At 54.0% G+C, this 24,578-nt stretch overlaps 1 protein-coding gene and 1 long non-coding RNA gene across 6 annotated transcripts; both read right to left on the bottom strand.

Moving 5' to 3' along the window:
• Positions 1–1,267: 1,267 nt before the first annotated feature.
• Positions 1,268–11,163, bottom strand: LOC122187603. 5 transcript variants are annotated; one of them, XR_006181354.1, is made up of 10 exons: positions 11,031–11,163; positions 10,100–10,226; positions 9,313–9,479; positions 9,104–9,172; positions 8,364–8,631; positions 6,419–6,551; positions 3,333–3,486; positions 3,069–3,198; positions 2,361–2,444; positions 1,268–1,415 (listed from the first exon to the last, which is right to left on the bottom strand). It is a non-coding gene; the product is annotated as an uncharacterized LOC122187603 (long non-coding RNA). The 5 variants fall into 5 exon arrangements; XR_006181353.1 differs by having other exon boundaries at positions 9,944–10,226; XR_006181355.1 differs by having other exon boundaries at positions 3,069–3,245; positions 9,944–10,226.
• A 41-nt stretch (positions 11,164–11,204) lies between these two features.
• POU3F1 (POU class 3 homeobox 1) lies at positions 11,205–12,329 on the bottom strand. Its single transcript, XM_042885232.1, has one exon. The coding sequence runs from the start codon at positions 12,327–12,329 to the stop codon at positions 11,205–11,207; it is 1,125 nt and encodes a 374-aa protein (XP_042741166.1).
• Positions 12,330–24,578: the final 12,249 nt, after the last annotated feature.

The raw sequence follows: 24,578 nt of genomic DNA on the forward strand, positions 1-24,578 counted from the left end.
AGCCCAGCTGTGCCTGCAGCCCTGCATGGCCAGTGCCCAGACCCCAGCACTGCAGGTGGGCTCAGCAAGTGAACAGCCCCAGGACATCGCGCTCTGCCCTGGGGTCAGGAGCACCGGTTGGGGTCAGCAAACTGCCCCACGGCTTTCCCAGGGCTGAATGCTCCCCATGGCTCTCTGCCTTATTCCTTCCCTTCGCCTCTTCCTCTTGCACAATCACTTTGATCTGCACTGCGGGGGATCACTGTGAAAAATTCACGTTCCATGGACGCTGAGCAGCAGCACTCCTGCAACCCCCAGGGACCCTTCCGTGTGAGACAGAAGCACAGCTCCTCGCACATTGGATCAGGATGGGCTGGGAGTGGTGCCTGCGTGGTGCAGCTGATGGGGAAGCTGTGACCGTGTCCTACCCATCCCAGAGCAGCAGGCGGGAGCAGACTGGGAACCATCCCCTCTCTGTGCCGCCAGGCATTGGGAGGGAAGGGAAGGGATGCAGCCTGGGGCCGGCACAGCAGGAAGTCAGGCTTGCCGAGCTGGGTGTGGAGCATGTGGGGATGCTTGTCTAGGCTCCCGGAGCATTTTCCAAACACTTTAATTACAGTGATTTATAAGGCAAAAGTGTGGGGGCGAGAGCTTGGGAAAGGCATTAGCAGGTTTGTTCCGAGGCTCTAATCAGGGGAAGGTGATGTGGAGCGGTGGGGGGAGGCTGCAGAACCTCTCTGGATGCCAGGGGTGTGCTCACAGCATCCCTGAGACCTCAGTGCAGGATGTGCTCTGGTGGGGACCAGCAGCAGGAGCATCACCAGCACCCAGTGCCCATCCCCTGCACTGCAGAAGCCCCTTCTCTTGAGACTCCATCACATTACATGTGTACACTTCCACGTTCACATACAAACCCCCCCATTCCTGCAGCTTTCTGACCTCAGAACCAACAGCTCCCAGAGCCACGCAGAGTGCTACGGGGCAGCAGCTCTTCATTTTAAACCTCCATCCCCCCAGCCTGGTTCGCTCCAAGGAGACTGTCACTCCTCCAGCACCCCGATTACACCGGAGGAAGAAAAAGAAACATCAGGCTGCTGTCCTGGCTGGTGGCACAGCACATAGCCCAGCCCCAGGCGAACCACGGGGACGCAGAGTATTGGGCTGGCGGCTCTGACCCCGAGCTGCCACCGGACATGGCCCCAGCGGGGTGGCCAGAGCCCATGTCACCCCTGCTGCATTCCTGCTCCTTGGCCTGCTTTGTGATAAATAACCTTTTCCTGTCCTTTTTGACACTGATGTTTATTGATGGTTGAGATCCCTCGCAGCACCGCACATCCCGCGGCCGTGGAGCCGGCTCTGCTCAGCCAGGCTGCCCGCAGCCCCTCTAAACACGTTGTGCCCAGATGTGTCGGGGTGGCCGTTGGCATCATCTCCCACTGAAACACACCACAAGGGACAGGGTAAAAAAAAGAGAGTCCTTTAAATAAACCCATCCCTGCATCCCAAAGCAGAGCCATCTCTGCAGGCAGTGCTCAGCATCCCCAGCTGGGCAGAGCACTGCTGCTGTTGGGCAGCATCCCAATGGCAAAGGGTCCATCCTCAGCCCCAGAACAGGGTTGCAAACGTCCTCAGGATGCCCCGTGGTCACAGCAGACAGCAGCTGTAGGCCAGGGCAGCTGGTGCACATCTGCACCAAACCCACACCGTGTTGGGTGCACACCGCCCTGCCCCACCCGGGCAGGATTTGCTGATTAAGGGATAAGTAATCACTCTCCAACCCAAAGCTCACGTTATCACTTAATTGAATGCAATTGATTGAGAAGCTAAAAGCAGCCCTGGCTTAGAGTGTTGCAGATGGTGCCTGGGAGTAGGGCAGCACGCTGAACCCTTAAAAGCATTGGCATCAAGGGCAGACGCAGACTTGCTCTCCTAAACTGTCATTATTATGGACGGGAACCAGCAGCAGCAGGGCAGCTCCAGGGGAACATTACTTATCGTGCCTGAAGCCTGCACAAACAACCTCTTATTCTTGCCCCTTCTGCCCCCGGTGGGCGGGTTGTGCTCCCACGGAGAGTTCAAGGGAAGGAAGTGTGCATCTGCAGGGCCATGTGGGGGCAGCCGGCTCTGAAGTGCTCTGAGCTCGAGCCCAGAGCACGGGCATGGAGCCCGGCAGCCCCTGCTGCCCCAGCACCGGGGAGATGTGGGATCAGCCCCCATCACAGCCGGCCCCAGCGAGGGAAAGAACAGATGCTGGGCTCCTCAAAGCACGGGGAGTTGGGATGCAGGACTGGGGCATTTCTGCACTGCAAGCAGCGTCTCTGCTTGTGCAAATGAATGTGCATGCACTGAACCCGGTGGCAGAACACCACAGGACATCTCACCTGATGTTGCTTTCCCCGCTGCTGCCCAGGCGTGCTCAGCTTTCCCCTTCGGTTGTGTTTTTCATGCAGTCGGTGCTAGCAGCTCTGCAGAAGGAGGTGCATACTTTATTAACTCAGCTACTTTCTTCCCCGCTAATTAAAATCAAACTACAGCTGATGCACGCTGCATACTTTGCAGCTATAAAGCAACCTGCTTTCCTGCTCTGCTCTGTGAAAACCTCCATCAGAAGTAATTTTATCTGCCTGCTGAGCTGAGCACGGTGCGGCCCTGTGGAAGTGGAGGCATCTGAGGATGCATCGGACCAGAGCCCTCGGAACCCAAAGCTCCAGGCTCCAAGTCTGAGCCTCCTTGAGGTCAGGCAGTGTGAGAGGAAGAGCACCAGCACAGCATCCACACAGCTCATCGTGCTGCTCGCATGGCAAACGAGCCAAGGAACAGAGTGAGCCTCTCCATACAGAGCCTGGGGGGGGGGGGGGTGCCCCTGGTAACCTCCACTCCACATCCCCGAATGAAGCCATTGCATGGGGATTTTCTTCCTCAGGAGTTTCTGCAAATAGCTGAGACTTTCCCCCGTGGCCCTCGTGTTGGTGCTGGCAGACGCCATGTTGGAAGCAATACATCATCAATGGAAGGTACCTAATGATATATTGCCTTAATACATCACCATAGCAACAGGGCTCTAATAATGTATTATTCTAATGCGTTACCCAAGCACACGTTCCTCCTGATGATGTATGGCCGGGATCGCCGTGCTCCGCCAAGTCCAGATGCAGTGCAGCTCCCCTGGGTGCCATATGCTGTCCCATAGCAGTGCCACCATCACACGGACACACCAAGCTGGGGGTTCAGGGAGGGAATGGGAGCTGCTGGGTGCTGGTGTCATCCTGCACAGTGAGGCACAGCAGCGTATCTGGAAATGACACAGAGCTTTCTCCCACCCCTGGACAGAGGTAGAGATGGGCAGTGCTCACCTTGACTGCCACTGATGCATCCCCAGAGTGACAGCACAGTGCTCACACAGCTGCCATGCGTTCCATCCCGGCACTTGGGGAGTTCAGTGGGGAGATGCTGGCAGCTGTGTGCTCCTCCAGCCCCATCCAAGGTAGCGTGGCCTTGGGCTCGCTCCTTCACAAGGAAAATGCCAGCTGGAATTCTCCTGCCACCCCTCACAGGGACAGCATTGTTCCCAATTCACACTATCTTTTTGACCATTCAAATGCCATTCATTCAGTCACCCCGATGCGTAGGACAGTTATCCGAAATGTTTTCCCAAACAGCGTAGTGACTATAGAGCAACAATTCATGGAATTGCTCAGGGACATCTGCACAGAGCAGGGCTGAATGCGCTCTGTGTGGAGCCTGGATTCCGCTGCCATGGCTGAATGAAGGGCAGGAGGAACTGCTTCAGCAGTGCCATTCCCCACTGAGCTCCCAGCAGAGCCATCTGACCAACACAGGGAAGGCTGCATCGTGCTCCCTCTGCTCTGCTCACTGTGCAGGGACTGCAGGCAAAGCCCTCGCAGAAGCCCCTGGAGAGTGAAAGCTAATTAGCAGCTTAACGCTAATTACAGCTGCAGCTTATTTTGTCCTCGGTCATAAAAAGAGCAGCAGTGCTGCCTGCAGCCATTGGACTAAGGATGCTCTGGGGATCCAGAGAGCCCTGTGTGGGGCTGCGTGTCCCCACGGATGGGGCAGCACTGCAGTGCCCCTACCAGCCCTGCAGATGGGAATCAGAAGGGAAAACATAGCCTGAGAGCAGCGAGGAGACAACGTGCTCCAGGTGCTGTCCCACACGGTGTGAAGCAGATGTGGGGTCAGCCCAAAGCCAGGCTAGGACACGGGGACAGCATTGGAATGGGCACTTTGGGCACTCAGATCTGGAGTGCCCTGAGCATCCTGCCCAGGAGCCATTTCACCCAGCACAGCCCAGCAGCATCCCTGTCACACCACCTGGCCAGCACAGGCCTTGGGGTGGCTCATGACCATTCCCTGACACGTTCCTGCTATTGGGGTGCAGAAGCCTTCCCCGTGCTCCTGCACAGCCTCCAGCATTTCAGGGGGACAGCAGTGACAAATTGCAGAGTCTGCAGCACAGAAAAAGGGAAACAGAGGGACCAAAGGGGAAATGATTGTGTTATCGATAGAGCTTCCAGCAGCTGATGGATGAGGACACCCAAATGACTGTTTAAAGTTTCAGGAGAAGCCTTCCAAGTGGCACAGCGAGGGCAAAGCTGGGATTAACTGTAGCTCCTGAGGGAGTCCTGCAGAGATGTGCCCTCGCTGTGCTGCACTGCAGGCAGGGGACATTCCCCTTGTCCTCTTGGGGTCAGGAACAACCCCTGGAGATACACACAGTGACACACAGCTTGGTGGGACCCTTCCAAATCCCTGAGGTTTTCACCACCTGAATCCTTTCTGAACAGTTTCCAGAGTCACCAGAATTAAAAGCAGAGAACATCACCTTCTAATCTGGGAAGCCAGGTTTACAGAGCATCAGCCAGCCTTGTTCTAAAGAAAGGGGAATACCCCCCAAGCACAGCAGGAGGGGCAGCCACAGCCCCACAGTGCCATATGTTGGGCACAGCCCTGAAAGGCAGCAGGCAGCTCCGTGCTGAGATCTGGCACAACTCCAGGCTGAGGTTCCAAGGGAAAATTTGTAGATCGAATGTTAATGAATATTATTGCTGTTATCTAGAAAGGCTGTGCTGACTTCACTCTGCTGCCAATTGCAAATAGTGATTATTCCCCCCCCCCCCTTGTAACTGATAGCAATTCCAGCACAGCTGATGATTCAGGAGAAGCAACCAAAGGTGGATGGGAACAGGCGACCCTCATCACACCCAGCTCTGACACTTCCAACAACACTCACTCTGAGATCTTCACTGCCTGGATCCCATCTGCCTTCCTCTTGCAAACTCATGGTGCCCCATAACCACCCCCCGCCCCACTAAGGAGCATCAAAAGAATCTTAACTGCATAAATCACGCTGTAGGTCTGTGGAGAAAGAGGCAGGCAGGGACTGCTATGAATGCAGAACTGCCATGAAGCCACGTCCAGTGCATGGGATGGGGCTCTGCTGGTGGAGCCTCCTGGGGGAGCAGCAGGGAAGAAGGGTGCTGCAGCCACCCCAAAAGGACCCCCATCCTCCCCCCACTGCAGCATCCCAGCGTGATTTATGTGGCATTCGGGCAATTGATGTGCTTTGTGCCTGGGGACAGCTAAATGGTAGCTCTGTCATTAGTTTAAGCAGAGGTTAAAGGTGATCAATAACAAGGGTTTCATGCCCAATTGATCACCCCCTTGCTATTTATTTGTAGCTTTTGCTTACCATCCCGTGCTGCTTTTAGAAATAGTAATTAAAGACATAACAAGCGTTCCGCAAAGCGGAATATCAAGCACTGCTGTTATCGATCCCATTCTCTCCCTCTCACTGCTGTTGCCCTGTGTCTATCCCTGCATCAGCTGGGAGCTGCAGGCACTGGGATGGGCTGCACTCCCCCATGGAGCTGGTCCAGCCACCAGGTCCCTGCAGCATCCAGATGCAGCCCCATGCTGTACCCCAGCACCCAAATACAGCATCCAGAGGCGACCTGCAGAGGGATCTGCACATGGGATCTGCTATCTGCACTGGAAAGAAACAGCTCAAATTGTAACGCGGCACTGGATCAGCAAAAGCAATTTGGTGATGTTGGAAAGGGTTTTGGGTCATGTGCTTCTGGTGGGTTTCTGGGATGCAGCTGACAGACGTGGTGAGGCTGGGCTGTGGGACAGGACTGCTGCTGGGCCCTGAGTGGAGCAGAGCATGGTGCTATGCAGCCAGAACAGCCCCATAACCTGAAGGAGCAATGGAGTGAGAACCAATGATGGGATGCTTCCAGAGCTGGGAAACTCATTTCTTCAGCTCACAAAGTTCTCACTGGAAAAAGTAAATTGCATGCTGCTACTGAGAGTCAATGAAGTCATGTTTGGAAAACAAAATGCTAAGAGTCCTTCTACCAGGAGCAAAGCCCCTTTGTGCTGCAACGGCCACGAATGAGAACACAGCTCTCCCACCTACCTCTGCTCCACACGGGGCAGAAGGGACCGAGGGGACCCAGCGCTGCGGCTGCCTGAAGTGGATGCAGGAGATGCTCCCTGGGAGGGCAGCAGGATTCCTCAGCTCAGCACTGTGCAGTCATTCCAGCTCTGCTCTGCGATAATGTTTAAAGAAAGACAAAGCAGAAATCCCCCACCCCACAGGAATGCAAAGCCCCAGCAGTTTCCTCTGCTCTTCAGCCCTCGAGCACTCAGGAGAGCCCACCTTTGTGACTTAACATTTGTGACACCGTAGAGATTAATATCACCAGAAAATAGCATTTCTTGTTATCTGCAAGGAAGCAAGCAGAACAACCAGGAGTAAAGCCCTGCAGCTCCAGTGTGGACTAGAGGAAAATGTGCTGCTGTCACCACCGTACCACTGCTATTAGCATGACAGTTCCCAGTCTGAAAAGCCATCACCTGCCCCTACTTCAGTTTGACTTAGAATTAACTGAAAAGCTTCACCATTTTCAAACTAGACATATATGCAATTAAAGACAGCTGATGCAGTGGCCGGACTCTGTGAAACCGATGTGTTTGCAACAAATGTGGGAAGAACTCCGCTCTGATCTCCCGGAGTTTTGGCCAGATTTACAGCTCAGCATCACATGAAAGCTGAGAGGCACAACACGCAGAGCTACAGGTGAAGGAAAACCACTGTATGAATTTCCACAGAAAGAAATACGCAAAAAAAGGGAACAGGCTGCAAAGCTTCAGCCCCCAGCAGACTTCCGTGAGCACAGGGATGGAGCAGCCAGACTGGAAATACCACAGAAAGATGCGGCTCTGTGTGAGCGCTGACTGCTGTCCTTTTTGGCCTTGTGGGGAATAAAAGCAAAGAGAGCTGGGGGTAAGAAATAGGCAGGTGATCAGGAATGGGCTGATGTGCTCCAAAAAGAGAAGCAACAAGGAAAATTAATAAAAGCACTGTGGAAGTTTGGCCCGGACAGCATTCCCCTGTACATCCAGGGCTTAACAACCTTCCCCTACGCAGCCAGAAGTGACACTCAGCCCAACCAACAGCAGCAGCGAGGCACTGGGGTGGTGGGAGATACCAACAAGCTCTGTGCCACTGCATCTCCACCTGTCTCCGCAGCCCCCACCTCCCACTGCCAGGAGACATTTAGTCCTAATTAAAAGGAAGGGAAACTTACATCGGTGAGTTTACATGGACCCCAAACGCAGATGCCCGCTGTAGGTGTGCATCAGTGCAGCGGGTGAGAGCTGCATGCAAGCAATGGGAGCGACGCCGAGCGCCCCGGCTCTGCAGAGCTCTGTGGGGCTTGCATGAAGGACTTCACGAGCACTTAGACACACAGATAAAACAGGTGATGCTGAGCAGCTCCAGCCAAACAACAGCAGCACTGGCACTCAATTAAAACACATGCAAACAACGGCGGCGTTAGCATAGAATTAAAATATCTGCTCAACCGGACAGTGCTGAATATCCTCGCAGGAGAGCAAAGCTGGGAACGGGCAAAGTGCTAACAGCAATGCTCCCAACTTCCATGCAAATCGAGGAGTGTTTCTGCTGCTGTGTTTGGCAGCGAAGGGCTGCAGGCACAGCAGGTGCTGGGCAGGGATCAGGGTGAGCACAAGAACAGGCTCTGCTGGAAGGATGAAGGGACACAGCATCAGCGGCTCCGTGTAACCGCGCCTGGAGAGGCACACTGCTGCAGGACAAGCACACCCTGCTGCTCTCCCCAGTGGCTGCAGTCATGTTCTAAGGTAGGAAATCTCAGAATTGAGTTGGATATCACAGAATCACAGAATTGTAGGGGTTAGAAGGGATATTGGCACCACACAGCCTTATCCCAAGCACAGAGAAAGCTGAGCAGCACCTCTCCGCCTTCATCAACTAGAAAATAAAAATAATTTGGAAAAAGAAAAAACCAACAAATGATGGCTTGCTGAATATTGCTCACCTTACAGAAAGAAGCTATTTTCCTCCGATTGCCAACAGCCAGCATAAAACAGAAGAGCACATGGACAGTGCCCTGTTCTGCACACCAAGAGCTCCGTGCCAGCGCTGTACTCAGCTCAGCTCCGGGGTGCACAGAACTGCTCCCTTCCCATATCTGCACTCCATACACTGAGGGTTCTGCTGCATTTTTTGGCACTTCTACATCTGCTTCTCCTTCATGCACCATAACCATCCTGCGCCGAACTCTGATACAACCACAGCAGCTCCCACTTGAGGAAAAAAAAAACAAATGGTAGAAGTCAAACAAAACAAGTAACCATGCCTGCAGTAATCGCCATTTAATCCCTGACCAAGAAGACAACAAAACCTCAGCCAGGCGACCCTGGGGGGGGGGGCACTGCTTTGCAACACAGCTGCAGAAATCAAATGCACCGAGCGGGGTTTCTCTTTGCACAGGAGGGCTCACACAGCTCACACAGCAGCGCTGCCGGCGCCTGATCCGAGCTGACACCTCACAACCCAGGGCCGTGCGCCCTCCCAGCGCATCTCATCCATTACAGCAATGCAATGTGAGCGCTGCCCCTTCCTCCCCAGAGCCGGGGCTGCTTGCCAGCCGCGCTGCCTCGGAGGGCAGGAGATGCTGCAGTCGCTCCTGGTGTGGGAAAGCGGCGCAGTTAAAAGCGCTCAGTGCAAACAAGAGTTGCTTTTTAAAGAAGTAAAAAAGGAAAAACAAAAACAAACCTCTGCTTTCGTCGGTTTGTTTCCCCTTTTGTTTCCTCCTCCCCGAGAGCCCTGAGGAAGGCAGCAGAGCTGCAGTGGAGCACAATGGTACGTGTGTGTGAGACGCACAAAAGAACGGAGAGGAGAGAGTGCGGAGTTGATGATAAATTTAAATTCCTCTAAGACACATTGACTCAAACTTCCATTTCCAAGAATTTATCATTACACACCTCCACTTTTTTCTTTCAAGCATAAGCTCCAAACAGCCACGTATTTCCTCATTTCTAAAGCGCAGCGCGCATTCAGCGAATACAGAACAATTCAGTAAATACAGCAAAACTTCTGGAATCCAGGACTTGACCGCCCCACCATTCTGTGCTTTTAGATCAAGTCACGCCTGCAAGAGAAGGCACCTCAGCCCACATCACACCTGAAAACACACAGCCCCACACCTGAGCCCCCTTCCTGCTCTCCATTTGGGGGAAAGCCAACACTGCCCCACACTGCAGCACTCCCAGCCCAGCAACACACTGGGAGCCGTTCCAACGTGCAGCCAAACCACCTCACCAAGTGACTTTATTTTGAAGTCTCAGGAAAACACTTGCTGGAATTTGGGACGAGCAACGCCGTGATATTTTTGTATCTGCTAACATGGGGTGCCTACACAGCAACGTGGTAATTTATAATGTGAATATTGCCAATATTGTGCTGTTGCTTTGGGAAGCACTGCATGCATATGCGCCCCAAAGGTGCAACAAAAAAAAAAAACAACCAAGCTGCAATAAATGCAAGAGTTTTCATGTGAGAGTTCCTGAGCATAAGTTACATTTAATATATAAAAATATATATATCTGAATTTACCTGCAGGCTACCCCCAGAATATCGCCTCTTTATCCCTAGAAAATCCCATCTGAAGGTCGTGGGATGGAATTGGTGCCTGGACTCCAGCAGGGCCACGCTAGGAGCTGAAACCACGGGAAGATCTCTGCCAAATTAAAAGGAAATTGGATGCTTTACCCCCAGCTCTCAACCGCGCATCCGAGCAGTGGATCTGAGCAGCGCGGGCACACGTGGCACAGTTCCCTCTGCATAAAACACCGCTGGACCCAAAGGACACGCAGTGGCGGCCGCAGTCCCGGCGGTGCTGAAAGAGAAGAGCGACAGGAGATGGGGGTCGGTCCCTCTACACAGCACGGCAGAACTCAGTTCGCAGCTTTCCCTGCGGCAACCGCGACCCATCGGGGCACGAAGCCGTGAGAATTGGGGACACCGAGCGGAACACCTCGGAGCCAAAGAAAAAACCAAACCAAACTGAAAAAAACCACAACAACGCGGCGTCTCGAGCTCTGCTCACGGACGTCTGTTATCCCTGCGAGAAGCGGAGAGAAGTTCTGTTCTCTAATCGCGCTGCAAAGCAGAAGTTCGGCGCAGAGTAACGAACTCGCGACACAGCGGGACGCTCCTTCGGCGCTCCGGAGCGCGGGGTTGGACCGAAGGGCAGCGGGGAGCGCACCGAGGGTGGGATGCTGGGGGGGATAGGGGCCACATGGACCCCGGCCCGAGGCCGCCCCGCTCCCGAAAGACGACACGAGACCGGTTCCTGGGTAAATGGTTTATGTAAGTAATAAAATATTTACTATAACATAAATAGAAACGTACCCTCGCAGTCTACATTGGTTTTGCAATAAAGATACAAACAAACAACAACAACAAAAAAAAAAAACAACAACAAAAAAAAAACCAAACAAACAAAAACCGAAACCAAAGGGGAAAAGGGGGATGGAAGAGGAGGGGGAAATGAACCGAACCGAACCTACCAACGGGAGGGAGAGAGCTCCGCGCACGGTTAGAAAATAAATAGAAAGGGGCCAGGACGGGCAGCGCCGCGTCCTACGGCCGGGCCGGAGCCGGGGGCCCCACGGGAGGGAATAAATTAGAGATCGCAAACCTTTGGCTACTTCTGCTGCGGCCGCGAGCGGCTCCGGCGCCCGAATAAATAGGGCTGGGGAGGGCGGCCGGGCCGGGCCAGTCCGAGGAAGGAAGGAAGGAAGGAACCGGGGCGCGTCCCGCCGCCCGCGCCCGCTCCGCCGCCGCCGTCGGGGCCCAGCGGCGGGGCCGGCGGTCACGGCACGGCACCGGGCAGCGCGTGGTGCAGCGGCGAAGTGTCCGCCTGTGCGTAAACGTCCTCCATGGGCGGGTGCGGGAGCCCGGCCGGCGTCATGCGCTTCTCCTTCTGCCGCCGGTTGCAGAACCAGACCCGCACCACCTCCTTCTCCAGCTGCAGGGAGTCCGCCAGGGAGGTGATCTCGTGCGCCGAGGGCTTGGGGCACTTGAGGAAGTGGTTCTCCAGGGCGCCCTTGACGCCCACCTCGATGGAGGTGCGCTTCTTGCGCTTCCTGCCCTGCGCCGCGATCTTGTCCAGGTTGGTGGGGCTGCCCGTGCTGGAGTCCGTCTCCTCCAGCCACTTGTTGAGCAGAGGCTTCAGCTTGCACATGTTCTTGAAGCTCAGCTGCAGCGCCTCGAAGCGGCAGATGGTGGTCTGCGAGAAGACGTTCCCGTAGAGGGTACCGAGCGCCAGCCCCACGTCGGCCTGCGTGAAGCCCAGCTTGATCCGCCGCTGCTTGAACTGCTTGGCGAACTGCTCCAGGTCGTCGGAGCTCGGCGCGTCCTCGTCCGAAGGCTCGGGCGGCCCCAGCGGCGGCGGCGGGGAGGCCGCCAGCTCGTGGCCCGCCGCCTCCTCGGCGCCCAGCGGGTCGCGCAGCCCGTGCCCGTGGTGCAGCGCGGGGCCGGGGGGGCCCAGCATCCCGTTGAGGCCGCCGTAGGGCTGCCCGTAAAGCAGCGGCTGCCCCGACGGCGGCGACATGGGGGGCAGGTGGGGGGGCGGCCCCGCGCCCTGCGCCCAGCCGCCGGCCTGGGGCACCAGGTGCGGCCGCGGGTGGAAGGCGGCGGCGGGGGGCAGCTCCTCGCGGGGCCCTCCCGGGCCGCCCTTGCCGTGCTCGGCCGCCGGCGGGAGGTGCGCGCCGCCTCCTCCTCCTCCGCCGCTGCCCCAGTCCGTACCGGCGCTGGGCAGCCACTGGTGGTGCGCCAACCCGACGGCGTGCCCGGCAGCGGCGGGGGCCAGGCCCTGCAGGTACTCGTGGTGCATCATCTTCTGCACCTCGCGGTACGTGGTGCCTTGATGCAGGCGGTCGCCGTCGGGGTGCAGCAGCGCAGCAGAGCGCGGCAGGTACTGCGCGGCGGCGGCCATGGCCGTCTGCGGGACGCGGCGCCGCGCCGCGCTTTAGAGCCCCGCGCCCGGGTGCCGCGCCGCCGCGCGCCGGCCACGCCCCCGTGTCCCATTGGCCCGCCCGCCGCCACCGCCGGCCCGCGCCGCTCCGCCATTGGGCGCCGCCGGCCCGGGGAGCCGCCCAGCGCTCGCCTTTCCCATTGGCTGTGGGTGGGCCGCCGCCGCCGCACGATTGGCCGGAGACGCGCTCGGCGGAGCGGCCCGCGTGCGGCCGGCGGCGAGGCGGGCGCCGATTGGAGGAGGGCGCTTCATTCATGCCGGGCGGCGGGCGTCCACGTGGGCCGGGCGCGGGCGAGGGGCGCGGGCCGGGGAGGTGGCGGGAGAGGGGCACGTGAGCGGACTGTGCGGCGGTGGATGGCGCGGTACGGTGCCATATGGCACAGTATGGTGCTGTGTGGCACATTATGGTGCTATACGGCACGGTACGGTGGTGTGCAGAATGATGTGGTGTGGTCCAGACGTGTTTGGCACTGTAGAGCCCAATAAAGCACAGCACAGTCCTGTACAGTACAGTGTGCATGGCACCGTATGGCACTGTGGAGATGTATACATCCTGCACCGCATGGCAGCATTGGCAGACATTAGCAGTGCACATCTGTCTGTTGTCTGCTTTACATCCCACTTCCCCAACCCCTTTTTGCAGCTCCCAGCGTTGGAAGGGTCTCCTTGTTCTGGAGATATGCTTCGCTGCTCTCGCTCTGTCAGAAAGCGTTTTTGTTCTAATGCTGCACTCAAACAAAGTGCAGTTTGGCTCTATAACAGTTATTTGGTGCTGGGAGAAACTTCCCCTGCAGCTGCTTTGTCTGACTGTTGTTTAATGATGCTCTGCCCGTGGTGAAGCGGAGACGAAGGGCAGCAGCTGCCCCAAATCGTCGGGAGGTGGGAGTTCTGTCTGAGCCATTGGACAAAGCCCGGAGAGGATGTGAGTGTTTGGGTGTCACAGGACATGTGAGGCCAGGGAGGAGAGGGAGCAGCCCTGGGGGAGTCCCTGAGCCGGTTTGAGGGCTGGCACGGGATGAAGGGCGGAGGAGTTTGTGGGAAAAGGCAACGACAGTGAGCAACGGCCGTGTCTGGAGGGGCTGGGAGAGGGGCAGGGGACACCTTAATTAACCCAGCTCCAGACTTCACTGGGGCTCGAGGCCCAACGTGAGTGAGGATGGGCACCGGCAACATTAATCACTTCTGAAAATTAATCTCTTTGCCTCCTCGCTCCCATTTGTAACACGGGAACAGAGACAGTGACCTTTGCCAAGGGCTCGGGCGGCCGCCGAAGCAGCAGATCAATACAGGGACGAGTGCAACATGTCAATGGCCGTGTGCAGGTGCCCTCCTGCTCTCCTGGTGGATACGGACACCGGGAGCCACCTCTCAAAGGCTTTTCCTTCCAAGGTGTGCAGCCCTTTGCTCTCTGTTGCATCTCAGCTGCCCCCCATCCCATTCATTCTCTCTGTGCCAGCAGTGAACCATCCCCTGGCGCAGGTGTTCCAGCCTTGCAGAGAGCCCAGGCTTTGGACTTCACTGGAGAAATGTGTTCCATAGATCACAGAGCACATTTACTAAGGAAAATATTGCTCTTTTCTTTATTTTTTTTTAGTTCCCAAGGAATCCTTTGCAAATACTGCATACGTTTGTAATGAATGTAACCCTTTCCAATGATTCAGTGACGTGCTGTAAAGTATCACACTTGGATAAGCATTTTCTGTGTATTTTTTTCTCACCCGACTCATATTCATGTCAGCTCCCCATGATGCAGTGCTGCAATATTCAAATTTTTGGTAGCCAATTGCTCTTGATATTTATATCCATTTTTAAGGGAATCATAATGAATAAACGTGCTCAGCTCCAACTTTATGCAAAATAAGCCGTGTGTACATCAGTAAATCATTAGTAGAAATTAATCATTTCCAAAGGCTGAGGATGAGATCTCCTTTCAAAGTCCTGTTTATGTGTTTGAGAATTCACCAAAGGAGAAAACGCATTTTGTGACAACTTGACCCCCATCACAGCTGAATTAGAAAGTAATATTGGTTTATACTCAAACAAACGATCTTCTCAAAGCAAGGTATCATGCACTGCTTGTGCTTTAGGCTTGCTTAGCTTGGTAGAAGTTGAATTTAAAGACTGGAAATAACAATGAATGAGAGGAAGATGAGAAATTCCCATTTAATGCCTTCCTTGGTAGCTCCAGCTGCAGAACGGAGCGGCAAAGTCGCTCCAAGGAGATGCAAAGGAGAGCAGTGACCCAAAGCACTCAGCGATGAGGGGCTGAGATGTGGCCACATCCCAATAGGAGGGCACCCAAGTTTTCTAGCAAAACCTCGTTTCCTCATTGAGCCCCATCAGGAATATTGGCCGTAGTCCGTTCCCACTTCCAGGGATGAACAGCCCCATGGGTGATGTTCGATGGGATTCATTCCCTGTGTGACTGACAGCACTGCACTGCCCGACTACAGCACGGATAATCCACGGTACAACGTGTTGGACCTCTCTGTCTTTTGGCATTTGAGGGCAAAATACTCGCTTTGCTTTGCTTGTCCACACTTTCAGACTTGTTAACTTGGGGAGAGATAACCAACAGAATAGCAGCTGAGACAATGGATTTAATCACAAAAGTAGCAAGGAAGGGAAATGGAGAATGGTCGATATGGACATGCAAGGTATGCTGCCTGCAGTGGGCAGTAGGTGTAGATGTTCATGTAATTATCTGAGAAGCGCCCCAAAGATGTTCTCACGAGGCCAAGATGAATGGAAAAAAAAGTGCTGCTCTCATCTTTTATTGAACCAATGGAACTCAGGCTAAGCAGCCACTAAATTCCTATTTACACAACAGACCTTAATCGCTGCGAAGGAAGCACTCGAAAGCATTCGACAAATAATCCCTGTTTATGAAAGCGCCATAATATGCATTTACATAATCCCCACTTTAAAAAGCTCTATCAGCTCTCAAGTCCTTCAGCTAGAGATGCATGGGGGGGCTGAGAGGCACCAGACACAGCAGAGGCAATGCACGGCTCCCAGTGGGGCACTGGGGTGATCACAGCAAAGGGTTCAGCATGCATTGGGCGCTGCCAGAGCATCCAGTCCCTCTCTGCTCTCTCAGCCTGTTCCCCAAATATCACACTGCTTCATCAAGTGTGACTGCTACCAAAAGGAAACAACTCGTCTGCAGTGGTTCCTATTGGTATTCAGTCCTGGGAAAGCAGGATTGAGTTCAGTTGGGTTAAGGAAGGGAAAATACATGCAACCCAATTCATTTCCAGCCTCAGATTGATGCATGCATCCATAACCATGTGTGTGTGTCTTCTGCTGTCAACTCTGCCATGAGCATTTATAACACAAATGAGAACAGGGACCCACAAAAACACTGGGATTTACCTGGCCAGCATTCCAGCAATGGGAAGTTTTGGCTGCAAAACCTCATCCCCTTCCACAGCTCCATGTCAGCCAGCCCCAAGCTTGGAGCTGCAGCCCAGGTCAGCCTCACTGCTGCTCCATCCTTCTCCAGAATCCAAAGGGCCCAGTGCTGGACTGCTAGGGCAGGGCAGGTCCCAGGTCCCCGTTCTGTTCTTCAGGGTTTCTCCTGGGAGCTTCCTGCACACAGTGCCCACTGCAGTGCCTCATCCCAGAGCAGAGCATGCTCCTGAATGGGGGAGACAGGTGGGCTCAGCCCCGGGCTGCCAGCATTGAGCATTCCTTCCCCAAGTAACACCAAAGCTCATGGATTTTGCTCAGCGCGTTCCGAGTGCCATTCCACCTTAATAATGAAGCTCACGAGGGAAGGTTTCCATTTAATGAGGCTCTTTGCAGTTTACATAAAACAACCACATGAATAAATACCCAGTTTAGAAAAGATAAGACCTGGGGATGAGTTTGGAGAGGGTTCAGCACCGAGGATTATGCATGCAGCAGATGAAGGTGCCTACAGTTGTGCTGTCGCCCTGCCTTGTCGATCTGCAGTCACCTCTGTTGCAGCAGGAGCTGCAGCCAAACAGCACAGCAGTGTTGGGGCACTCGCAGCTGGACCTGCAGCTCTGTGCATGCAGCACCCTGCAGCCTGGCTGCTGCAAAAGAAGGGTTGCACGGGAACAGTTTTCTACTCTCCAAACAGATCCGGCACTGAACACTGTGTCCTTTTCTTGTCCCCACCCCACAGTGATTGCTCTGACAACGCACAGCTCCAGACAGCGGTGTTCCACCCAACAGGCAGTGCTTCCCAGGCTGGCTGCCCCAACGGGATATTTAGGACAGATGTGAGAGAAAAGGGAGGCAGCTGTTTTCCTTGCGGCGAGGTTGAGGTGTGAGGGTTGGGAGCTGAAGTGATGAAACCCTGCAGTTTTGTTGTTGTTACAAATTACGACTTGTTTGAGCCCTCCTCCTTGGGTTTTGATCTGTTGCGTTGGTGCTAATCCATATGTTTATGCTCTGCCAGCCTGGGTTCAAAGCGGTGTAATTCCACTTATTGCCAGGACCACACATCCTACCCTGCTCTGCTGCACCGCCGCTGCCTTCATGTCAGTGCTTTGTGGGACCCCTCATTGGTCATTGGGCAGGGGGGCAAGGGGCTGAGGAGAAGGAAAACATCCATTTTATACAGAACTATTAACATGCCCCTGGGACAGAGGATTGTGTGTTGTTGAGCACGGGCTGTTTTGTGACACTGCCACCAAATCTCATTGCTCCACGCTTCATTTTGAGCCCAAGCTGGTCACACTCTGGTCAAACCTTTGAATAACTCACCCAGTCCATCTGTTCCTGTCCTTTTCCTTACTCTTGTAAATCATCCTGTTAACCTTCTCCTGTCTTGTAGAGAGCCCCAATGAGATGACCAAGGGCTGTGCACCGCTGACCGACACGATACAGCCAGATGTGCCAGGTCCTACCCACAGACTATGAGGTAAGGAGTTTCTTACGCAAGCCAAGAGTGTGGAGCTGAGTGGGAAGAGCAGGTGCTGTATGGGACAAACCCTCAGCCACGATGCTGAACACATTCACATCGCTGTGCTGGGAGAGGAGGAGCTGAGGATGAGGAGCTCGGTGCTCTGGCAGGATGCTCCATCTCTGAGTCACGGCTCTCCTGGAGCCACACCAGCCCCTTGGCCAGACAAGCTTTTCCTTCATTAACTCTTTCCTGCAGGAGAAGCAGAAGCTGATTAATTACAACTTAGGCTCTTTTTTTTTTTTTTTTCCTTTCCATTAAACTCTTGTGAGCTCCAGGGGAAGAGCCTTAAGACTCGACTCTGATCCTGCTGCCACTGACGCCAGTAAAAAGCTCTCCACAGACGTGGATGGGAGGAGGCAGTGATTCCATGCCTGAGTTCAGCCTGGAGCACGGCCACACTGGATGCTGGTGTTCTTCCCTCCCAGTGCTGTCCCTTATGCAGTCCCTGCCCTGGGGGTGGCATTGTTGGAGGGACCGTTCCTCCTGGTCCCAGCCATCCCATCACCACCCACCCCTTCCTCTTGGATCTCATCGTTCTTCTCCTCATAAAGAAAGACTCAACACCTCTCACCTTCCAAGCCTAATGGACTTAATTAATTGGACTTTGAAATACTGATGACCAGATCTGCAACAACAGATTTTGGCTCATTCCCAGCGCTCGCGACTGCATTCCCAGAAGAGAAATATTCACAAAGGGCCAAATCACAGCTCCTGCAAGTGGGCGAACCTTAGGAAAGCACTGCTCAGCTGTGTTTTTTTAGTTCACGGGTAGAGAGCTCAGGTTCTCAGTGCAGAATAGGCACCCCAGTGAAAGCAGTGCATTATTTACCCAGCGTGCAACCAATGCAACCATTCTGGATATAGGGAAGCATAGTTCAAAGTCAAGTTTTGCTTTGTTTCTTGTGCTGCAAGTCGTTGGCTGGCAGTGGCCCAGCACCGCTCAGGCTGCTGACAGAACTGTCTACCAGGGCTGTGAGCTGTGCTGCAGCTTGTCACTCCTGTAATTGAGCTACGCTGTGGGCAGCAAACACCCACTGCACTCACCAGGCCCTCAGGGCTCGGCCTTTCTCCTGAGTCACAGCACGGTGATGTGTCACCTCCTCTTCCCATCCCGCTTACCGAGGGCAGCAGCTCCCAGCACCCCACCAACCCCGCGCTGAGGCTGCAGGAGGAGCCGTGCAGCTGCAGTTCTGCCCGCTGACATGCACTGCTGTCTGTCTGTCTGTCCTTCCAGGGATGGGAAGGGGGTTTAGTGGCACTCCGAGCACCTGGGGGATACAAAAGTGGAAGAGCTCTCATTAACAGGGAGGTTAAAGAAGCCAGGATATACGACGAAATGAGGAAAAACGGGTTCGGCAGACGTCGCATTTCATCTTTATTCCTTTTTCTGTCAATCCATTTCTTATTGCCTGGTAAATTCTCTTTCAGGGGACCTCGGTTCGGCAATTCAGAACTGCTTAAATCCCCCGGCTGAGCGCGACCTCGCAGGCAGGTTGTTTAATATTCAGGGTCAGATTTCCAATGGCCTCAGTGCCTCAGCTCGGCTTCAGTTGTTTCTGCAAAGCTATAAAAGTTCACAGGGAAGGAAAAAAAAACAACCCAACCCATGCAACTGCCCTGACCCACGCTCAGTTTGCAGTTTTACTGTTGGTGGGGGCTCATAGAAAGGCTGACCACTTTTGCATAAGGGCTTGAGAGCAGATTTCCACACAGAGGAACCACGCTGTGCAAATGAGTCTCAGCAGAGCAGATTCCTACAGACTGGAGTTGATACCTGAACTAACCCAAGTGGCTCCTGCACTGCATCTCCCCCTCTTTATTGAGGTCTCCCAGCACATCACAACCCATTTGTGTTACAACCACACGACCACAGAGCGTTTCTCCATTTCAGTTGCCACAAACAGATGCTCCATGCTTCAGAACAAAGGATCTGGGAGATGGTTGAGCGCTTCTTCTCCGTGTGCGTGGCCCCTTCTGACTGTATGCAGCGGAGAAAACACAACAACTCATTCAGAGTGGGCAAAGTATGTGGTTAAGATTCATTGCCTGCTGCATGGAGAAGCACCGGGGAAGGGGAGACCTGAAGCGTTGATAACTTTTACCAGAATATTTTCTCTCCATGCCAGAATGTATTCTTCTCACTACTGATATTTTTCCAAATTCCCATTCCTGTAGTGCTCACAAACAGGGCAGAAGAGCTCTAGAAGTGCTGCCAGCCCAAAGTCATGCCTCTCCCCGCCCCCCCCCCCCCCCCCCAGCTGCACTGCTCCCTATCTGCAACCTCTCCCCCCATGTTAGGTATATTTTCATTAGACACCCAACCTCTGGTTCTGATTAAATAACTTGTATAATTAGATTGAGACATCTGCTCATCCCTGGGGGAAGAAATCCTTTTCAGCACTGGACCAAGTCTGATTTGGTTAATTACCTTTGCAGTTCTGTATTAATGCAGTTTTTTGATGGCAAGATGCTATGGTATCAGGCTTATTCCTCCTGGCTTTCACAGCACTACAGTGAGACAGTTCAGGGATTATGAACCAGGCACCAAGCCCAGGATTTCCTTCCTCTCTTCACTCATCTCAACACTCTTCTGTTTTTTTGCTGATTAAAATATTTGGCTTTACTCGCCTGTTGAACACAGTTTTTAGGCTCTCTGAGGTGCAAGGATAACAGACTCCCAGTGACTGCCACAGAGCAACACATCCTGGGATGCTTTGGAGTAATCACATTTCTCAGGGCTCTTTGACGATGCAAATATTTATCAGTGAGCAAATCATAGGATGGCTCGGGTAGGAAGGGTCCCTAAAGACCATCTGCTTCCAAATGCATTGCTGTTGGCACCGCTGCCTCCTCGGTTCAGCCCTCAGAGACGCAGCATCCACACACAGACTGGCAAAGTGCAATGGGCACGAAGAGGAACACGGCGACCTGCTCAGCCCTGCCCACACTGCTCCTTTTCTTTGGTGACTGCAGGTGGCAGCTCTTGCAGCCAGCTGTGTGCTGAGCTCCAGCTGTGTGCCACGTTCCAGCTGTGCAATGCGCTCCAGCTGCAGTGCAGACAGAGGCTGTCTGTCAGACAAGCATCACCAAAGCTGCATAAAACAGTGTGCACGGATGAAGAAGCAGAGATTTGTGTGAAGGCTTGGAAAAATGCACTTGGAGAAGTGGGTGGCAGCAGCCCAGTGGGTGCCAGCCCTGAGGGGTCTGCAATGCTGTGTGCAGACACTGCTCCAGGTGCAGGTGAGTGCTGCCCACAGCTCCAGCAGCCCAGTGCCCCCAGCTCCGGGGCATTTCAGCAGGCTGCTCTGGCCCCAGTGCTGCTGGCAACGGTGAGAATCCAATCAGGAGCAAAATGAATGTTATGCAATCAGGCATTTTTCTATCAACAGATGGAAACACCTAATAAGATGTAAATCGGCTGTTTGATAATCAGGCCATAACACAAGGAGAGTCCGAGGTTTCCCAGGGAAACTTCTACTCTCAGAGGCACATACTTGCAGCTTATGTGACATGCCAGCCTGTCTCAGGGCTGTCTGAGGAGCTCTCCTGGGCAGCCAGAAGGCGCCTTCACATAAAATCGTCCTGGCTCTTCTCAAAGCAAAAATATATTCAGTGCAGGATATAATTGTAACACGAATCTGTGAGTTTCATTTTAAAAAGTGCTAGAATGTGAAAGAATGGGGAGGAGAGGCAGAGGGCAGAAGAGCAGACAGATGCCCATAGGAGCTGTGTCCGGCACTGGGCTGTCAGCAGCACTGCGCTCCCAGCAATGCCGCCTCGCAGCTCTGCACTGCTCTGACAGGTTGCAGAGATTTCCAGTGGCAGAAGTGATGTTTGTTATTCAATAGCTGTTAGGGTGTTTTGTTTGTTTTATTTTTCCTTCCCGCAGCTTCGTCCAGTTTGTTTGTTTGAAATTCATGGAAGCCTTCGACAGCCGCAGCGTTGCGCGGCAGATAAGGGAAACGTTTCACAAAAGGCCACCTCCTGGTGTTTGGGGAAGCAGAGATAATCAGTGCATCACCTCTGGGTGGCTTCTTCACGCTGCTCACAATTGCAGAGACCGCCGTCCTTTCATCCTACGCCTCACTGAGGAATCTGTGGAGCTGCCCCTTGAGTGGATGTGTTGCTATAGCCTGGACCGACTTCATTTCCAAGGTCTACAGATGCTTTGATGGCAATTCTAGATGACCTTCAATGGTCCCCTCCAACTTAAATGGGGAGGTTGGTGGCCCTGCATGTGTAAGGGGGGTTGGATATTCAGGATCCTTGAGGTCCCTTCCAACCCTGGCCATTCTGTGATTCATTCTGTGATTCTGTGAACTCAAATGATTCTATGATTCTACGATTCTACAAATTTCACCTGATTGCCATCAGCTGTGGTTTGTGCAACCAAGAACACACAAACACCCAAAAGTGGGGAAATGCTTTGAGCAGAGACCACGATAGAATCAGAGAATCACAAAATCACTGAGGTTGGAAAAGCCCTGTGAGATCTCCCAGCCCAAACCCAACCCATCCCCACCATACACACTGGCCATGTCCCCAAGTGCCACATCCCCATGGTTCTGAACACCTGCAGGGACGGTGACCCACTACTCCCGGGGCAGCCCATGCGTCACCTCTCCTTGGAGAAGAAATTTCTCCTAATATCCAACCTGATTTCCTAACATCCAACTGCTGATGCACCAGGAGCCCGCAGTGTGTTCCTACCAGAGATTTATCATCTTCAGTGGTGAATTCCCCAAAGTGCAGCTCAGGAGGTGATGCTTCCTACCGCGTGTGGCAGCAGACGGGTGCAGCAGCTCCCAGGCTTCAGCCCAGCCCTGAAACCAAAGTCCAGGTGCCAGAAGGATAAGACAACAGGAAGGTGTGATGCACCCCTGGCAGAAGGCGTCCCAGCAGCCACACAAAGCTGGCATCTCACCAGGAGCAGTCGGTGGCTTTTCTTCAGTGAGCTTCTCTAAAGAGAAACACTGGATCACGAGGAGCCAGTGGGAGGGATGGGAGAAGACAAAGTGTCGTGTCTCTCTGGCATCCCTTCTGTGCGTGTTGCAGATGCCCAATTCCCAGATCTCCTGCAGGGCTCCACCATCACAGCCCACCCGCAAAGAGAGGCCCAAGCAAAGCCGGATCCAATTGCACAAAGCTGGATCATGGATCATAAAGACAGCTTTGCTTAGTTAATCCTCTGATTGATTTTAAGGCCTCGCAGAGACTCAAAGACTATTAAGAGATTTGTGTTGGCAATGCTTCCCACACGAGCACTGCTTCTGCCCTGGCTCACCCAATGCTTAATCAGTCGTGGCCTCAGCCCCTTCTGAAGACAGAGCAACCCCAGAAGCCTTCATTTACATTACAAACCTCTCTCTAACCATTTGGTGAAACACCCTCTGGAAGAGCAATGCCCATGCACAAGCAAAGCCCCAGTGGGCTGCAAACCCCGAAGCCGTGGCTGCCATGTGAGTGCTCCTGGCACTGCCAGGACTCGGTCTGGAGTTCTCTTTGCTTTGCAGCATGGTGCCATGGTGCAACACACTGTGCTGCCACACGTCCTCCAGTCTCACCAAACCCACTGCCCACGCGCTCGCCTTGCTGTGCTCTCCATTTGGCAGCAGCTCTGCGACGCATCCCCGGTTGCTCCCTGTCTCACTCCACAACCCCATCTCTGCTGGGACGGGATGCAATGTGCTGAGTGTGCAGACCTGGAGTGCTTGCTCTCGCTTTGACTGCAGCTGCTCATGTGCCTGCCTGTTTGCTGCAGCACCTGCCTCCTCATGTCCAGATTCAAACTGCAGATAATACAACCCTGCTAGCCTCCTGGGCAGGGTTGTGTGTGCTGGGAGAAACGCTGCCCTTGAACATTGGGTGTGAGTCTGTGGGATTCTTCAGATAGTTTCTGCTTCTGGCTTGTCTGGAAGAGGCTGAAGCCTGACCCTCAGCCCCAGCTTGCTGCTCTGTGCCAAGAACCATGCCCAGGTGACAGCCAGGAGGTGCGGCTGTTTCTCTTGTTGCCAGTATCCCGGATTATTTGTGTCAAACTAAAATACGAGCAGTTCTGTTTCCTCCTGTCAGTTGGGTGCTTTGCTACAGCAGATAGGAGCTTTCCACAGAGCTGGTTTTTAAGCAGCAGCCCAAATGTTTGTTTGGCTTTTCAGGCTTGATCCAGGGCACTGGCAGCCTCCTAAGTTGAGCCCCATGGACACCCCTGGGCAGGAAAGAGCTCTTCAGCACAGACTGTTGTTGGCACAGAGCAGTGCAGCCCCAGATGCCACAGTGAGGGTCAGGACGTGCTCAGCCTCCTCCCCAGGCTGGCAGCCAGGCTACAAGAGGTGCTGTTGCTCAGTGAGATGCAACCTCCTGGATTTCCTCCCTGGGTTATGGCAGAGGTGGAAGCGTTGGACTGTGCCCAGTTTGCACACTGTGAGCAATGCAAAATGCGCACTCGAGCTTTGCTGAACGGTTTGTTTCACTGCAGGCAGATGCCAGGTGTTGCACAGAGCCCTCACGTCAGCAGCAGGGCAGGTTGCATACATGACACAGCTCTCAGGGTTGGGCTGCTGCTGCCAGCTGCACACGGGGCATCACAAGGTGGGATCGGGATGCTCAGTCCAGGCCTCAGGGCGTGCGTGTGTGCAGAGCAGGAGACCCACCACAGACAGCACTGGTGGAGCCAAATGAAAGAGAGGTTCGTGGGTTTATTGCAGCAGCTTGAAAGGGGATGAAAAACTCAGGGGAGGGCTCTTCACGTGCCAGAAGCCTTCAAATGGAAAGATCCCAAACCAACAAGAGCTGGTTTGTAAGCATCAAGCCCTTTACCTGGCACTGCCACTGCTTTGTGTCCCCACTGTGGGGTTGAGGAGTTCTCTCAGACAGAGAGCTGTTCTCTCTGTCTGTGGGACCAGAAAAGCATCCAGAGAGGATGGCATAGTGGGGGGGGTCAGCACAGGAACACTCAGCACCCATGTGGGAACCTCTGGCAGAGGGCACACAAAGCAACTTCACTTGAGATGACCAGGAAAGGGAGAAGCCTGCAACTATGAACCATTCAACCAGACAGCACAGAGGAATAATGAGCTTGAAGCCCCCGAGAATCAGGCCTAACAGCAGCCAAGGAACAGGGATTTCTTAAAAATAAGCTGAGCCTAACGAGCCCAAACGACCCCCTCGTTCAAGACACTGATGGTGCCAATGACAGAACTCGTTTCTATTCCTCAGCAGAGTTGACCCATGGGGAACCCAGCAGAGGTGGGCAGTGGGACGTCACAAACCAC

This window comes from Lagopus leucura, unplaced genomic scaffold (assembly GCF_019238085.1).
Source record: "Lagopus leucura isolate 7727_CA_CO unplaced genomic scaffold, USGS_WTPT01 Super-Scaffold_100048, whole genome shotgun sequence".
NCBI lineage: Eukaryota > Metazoa > Chordata > Aves > Galliformes > Phasianidae > Lagopus > Lagopus leucura.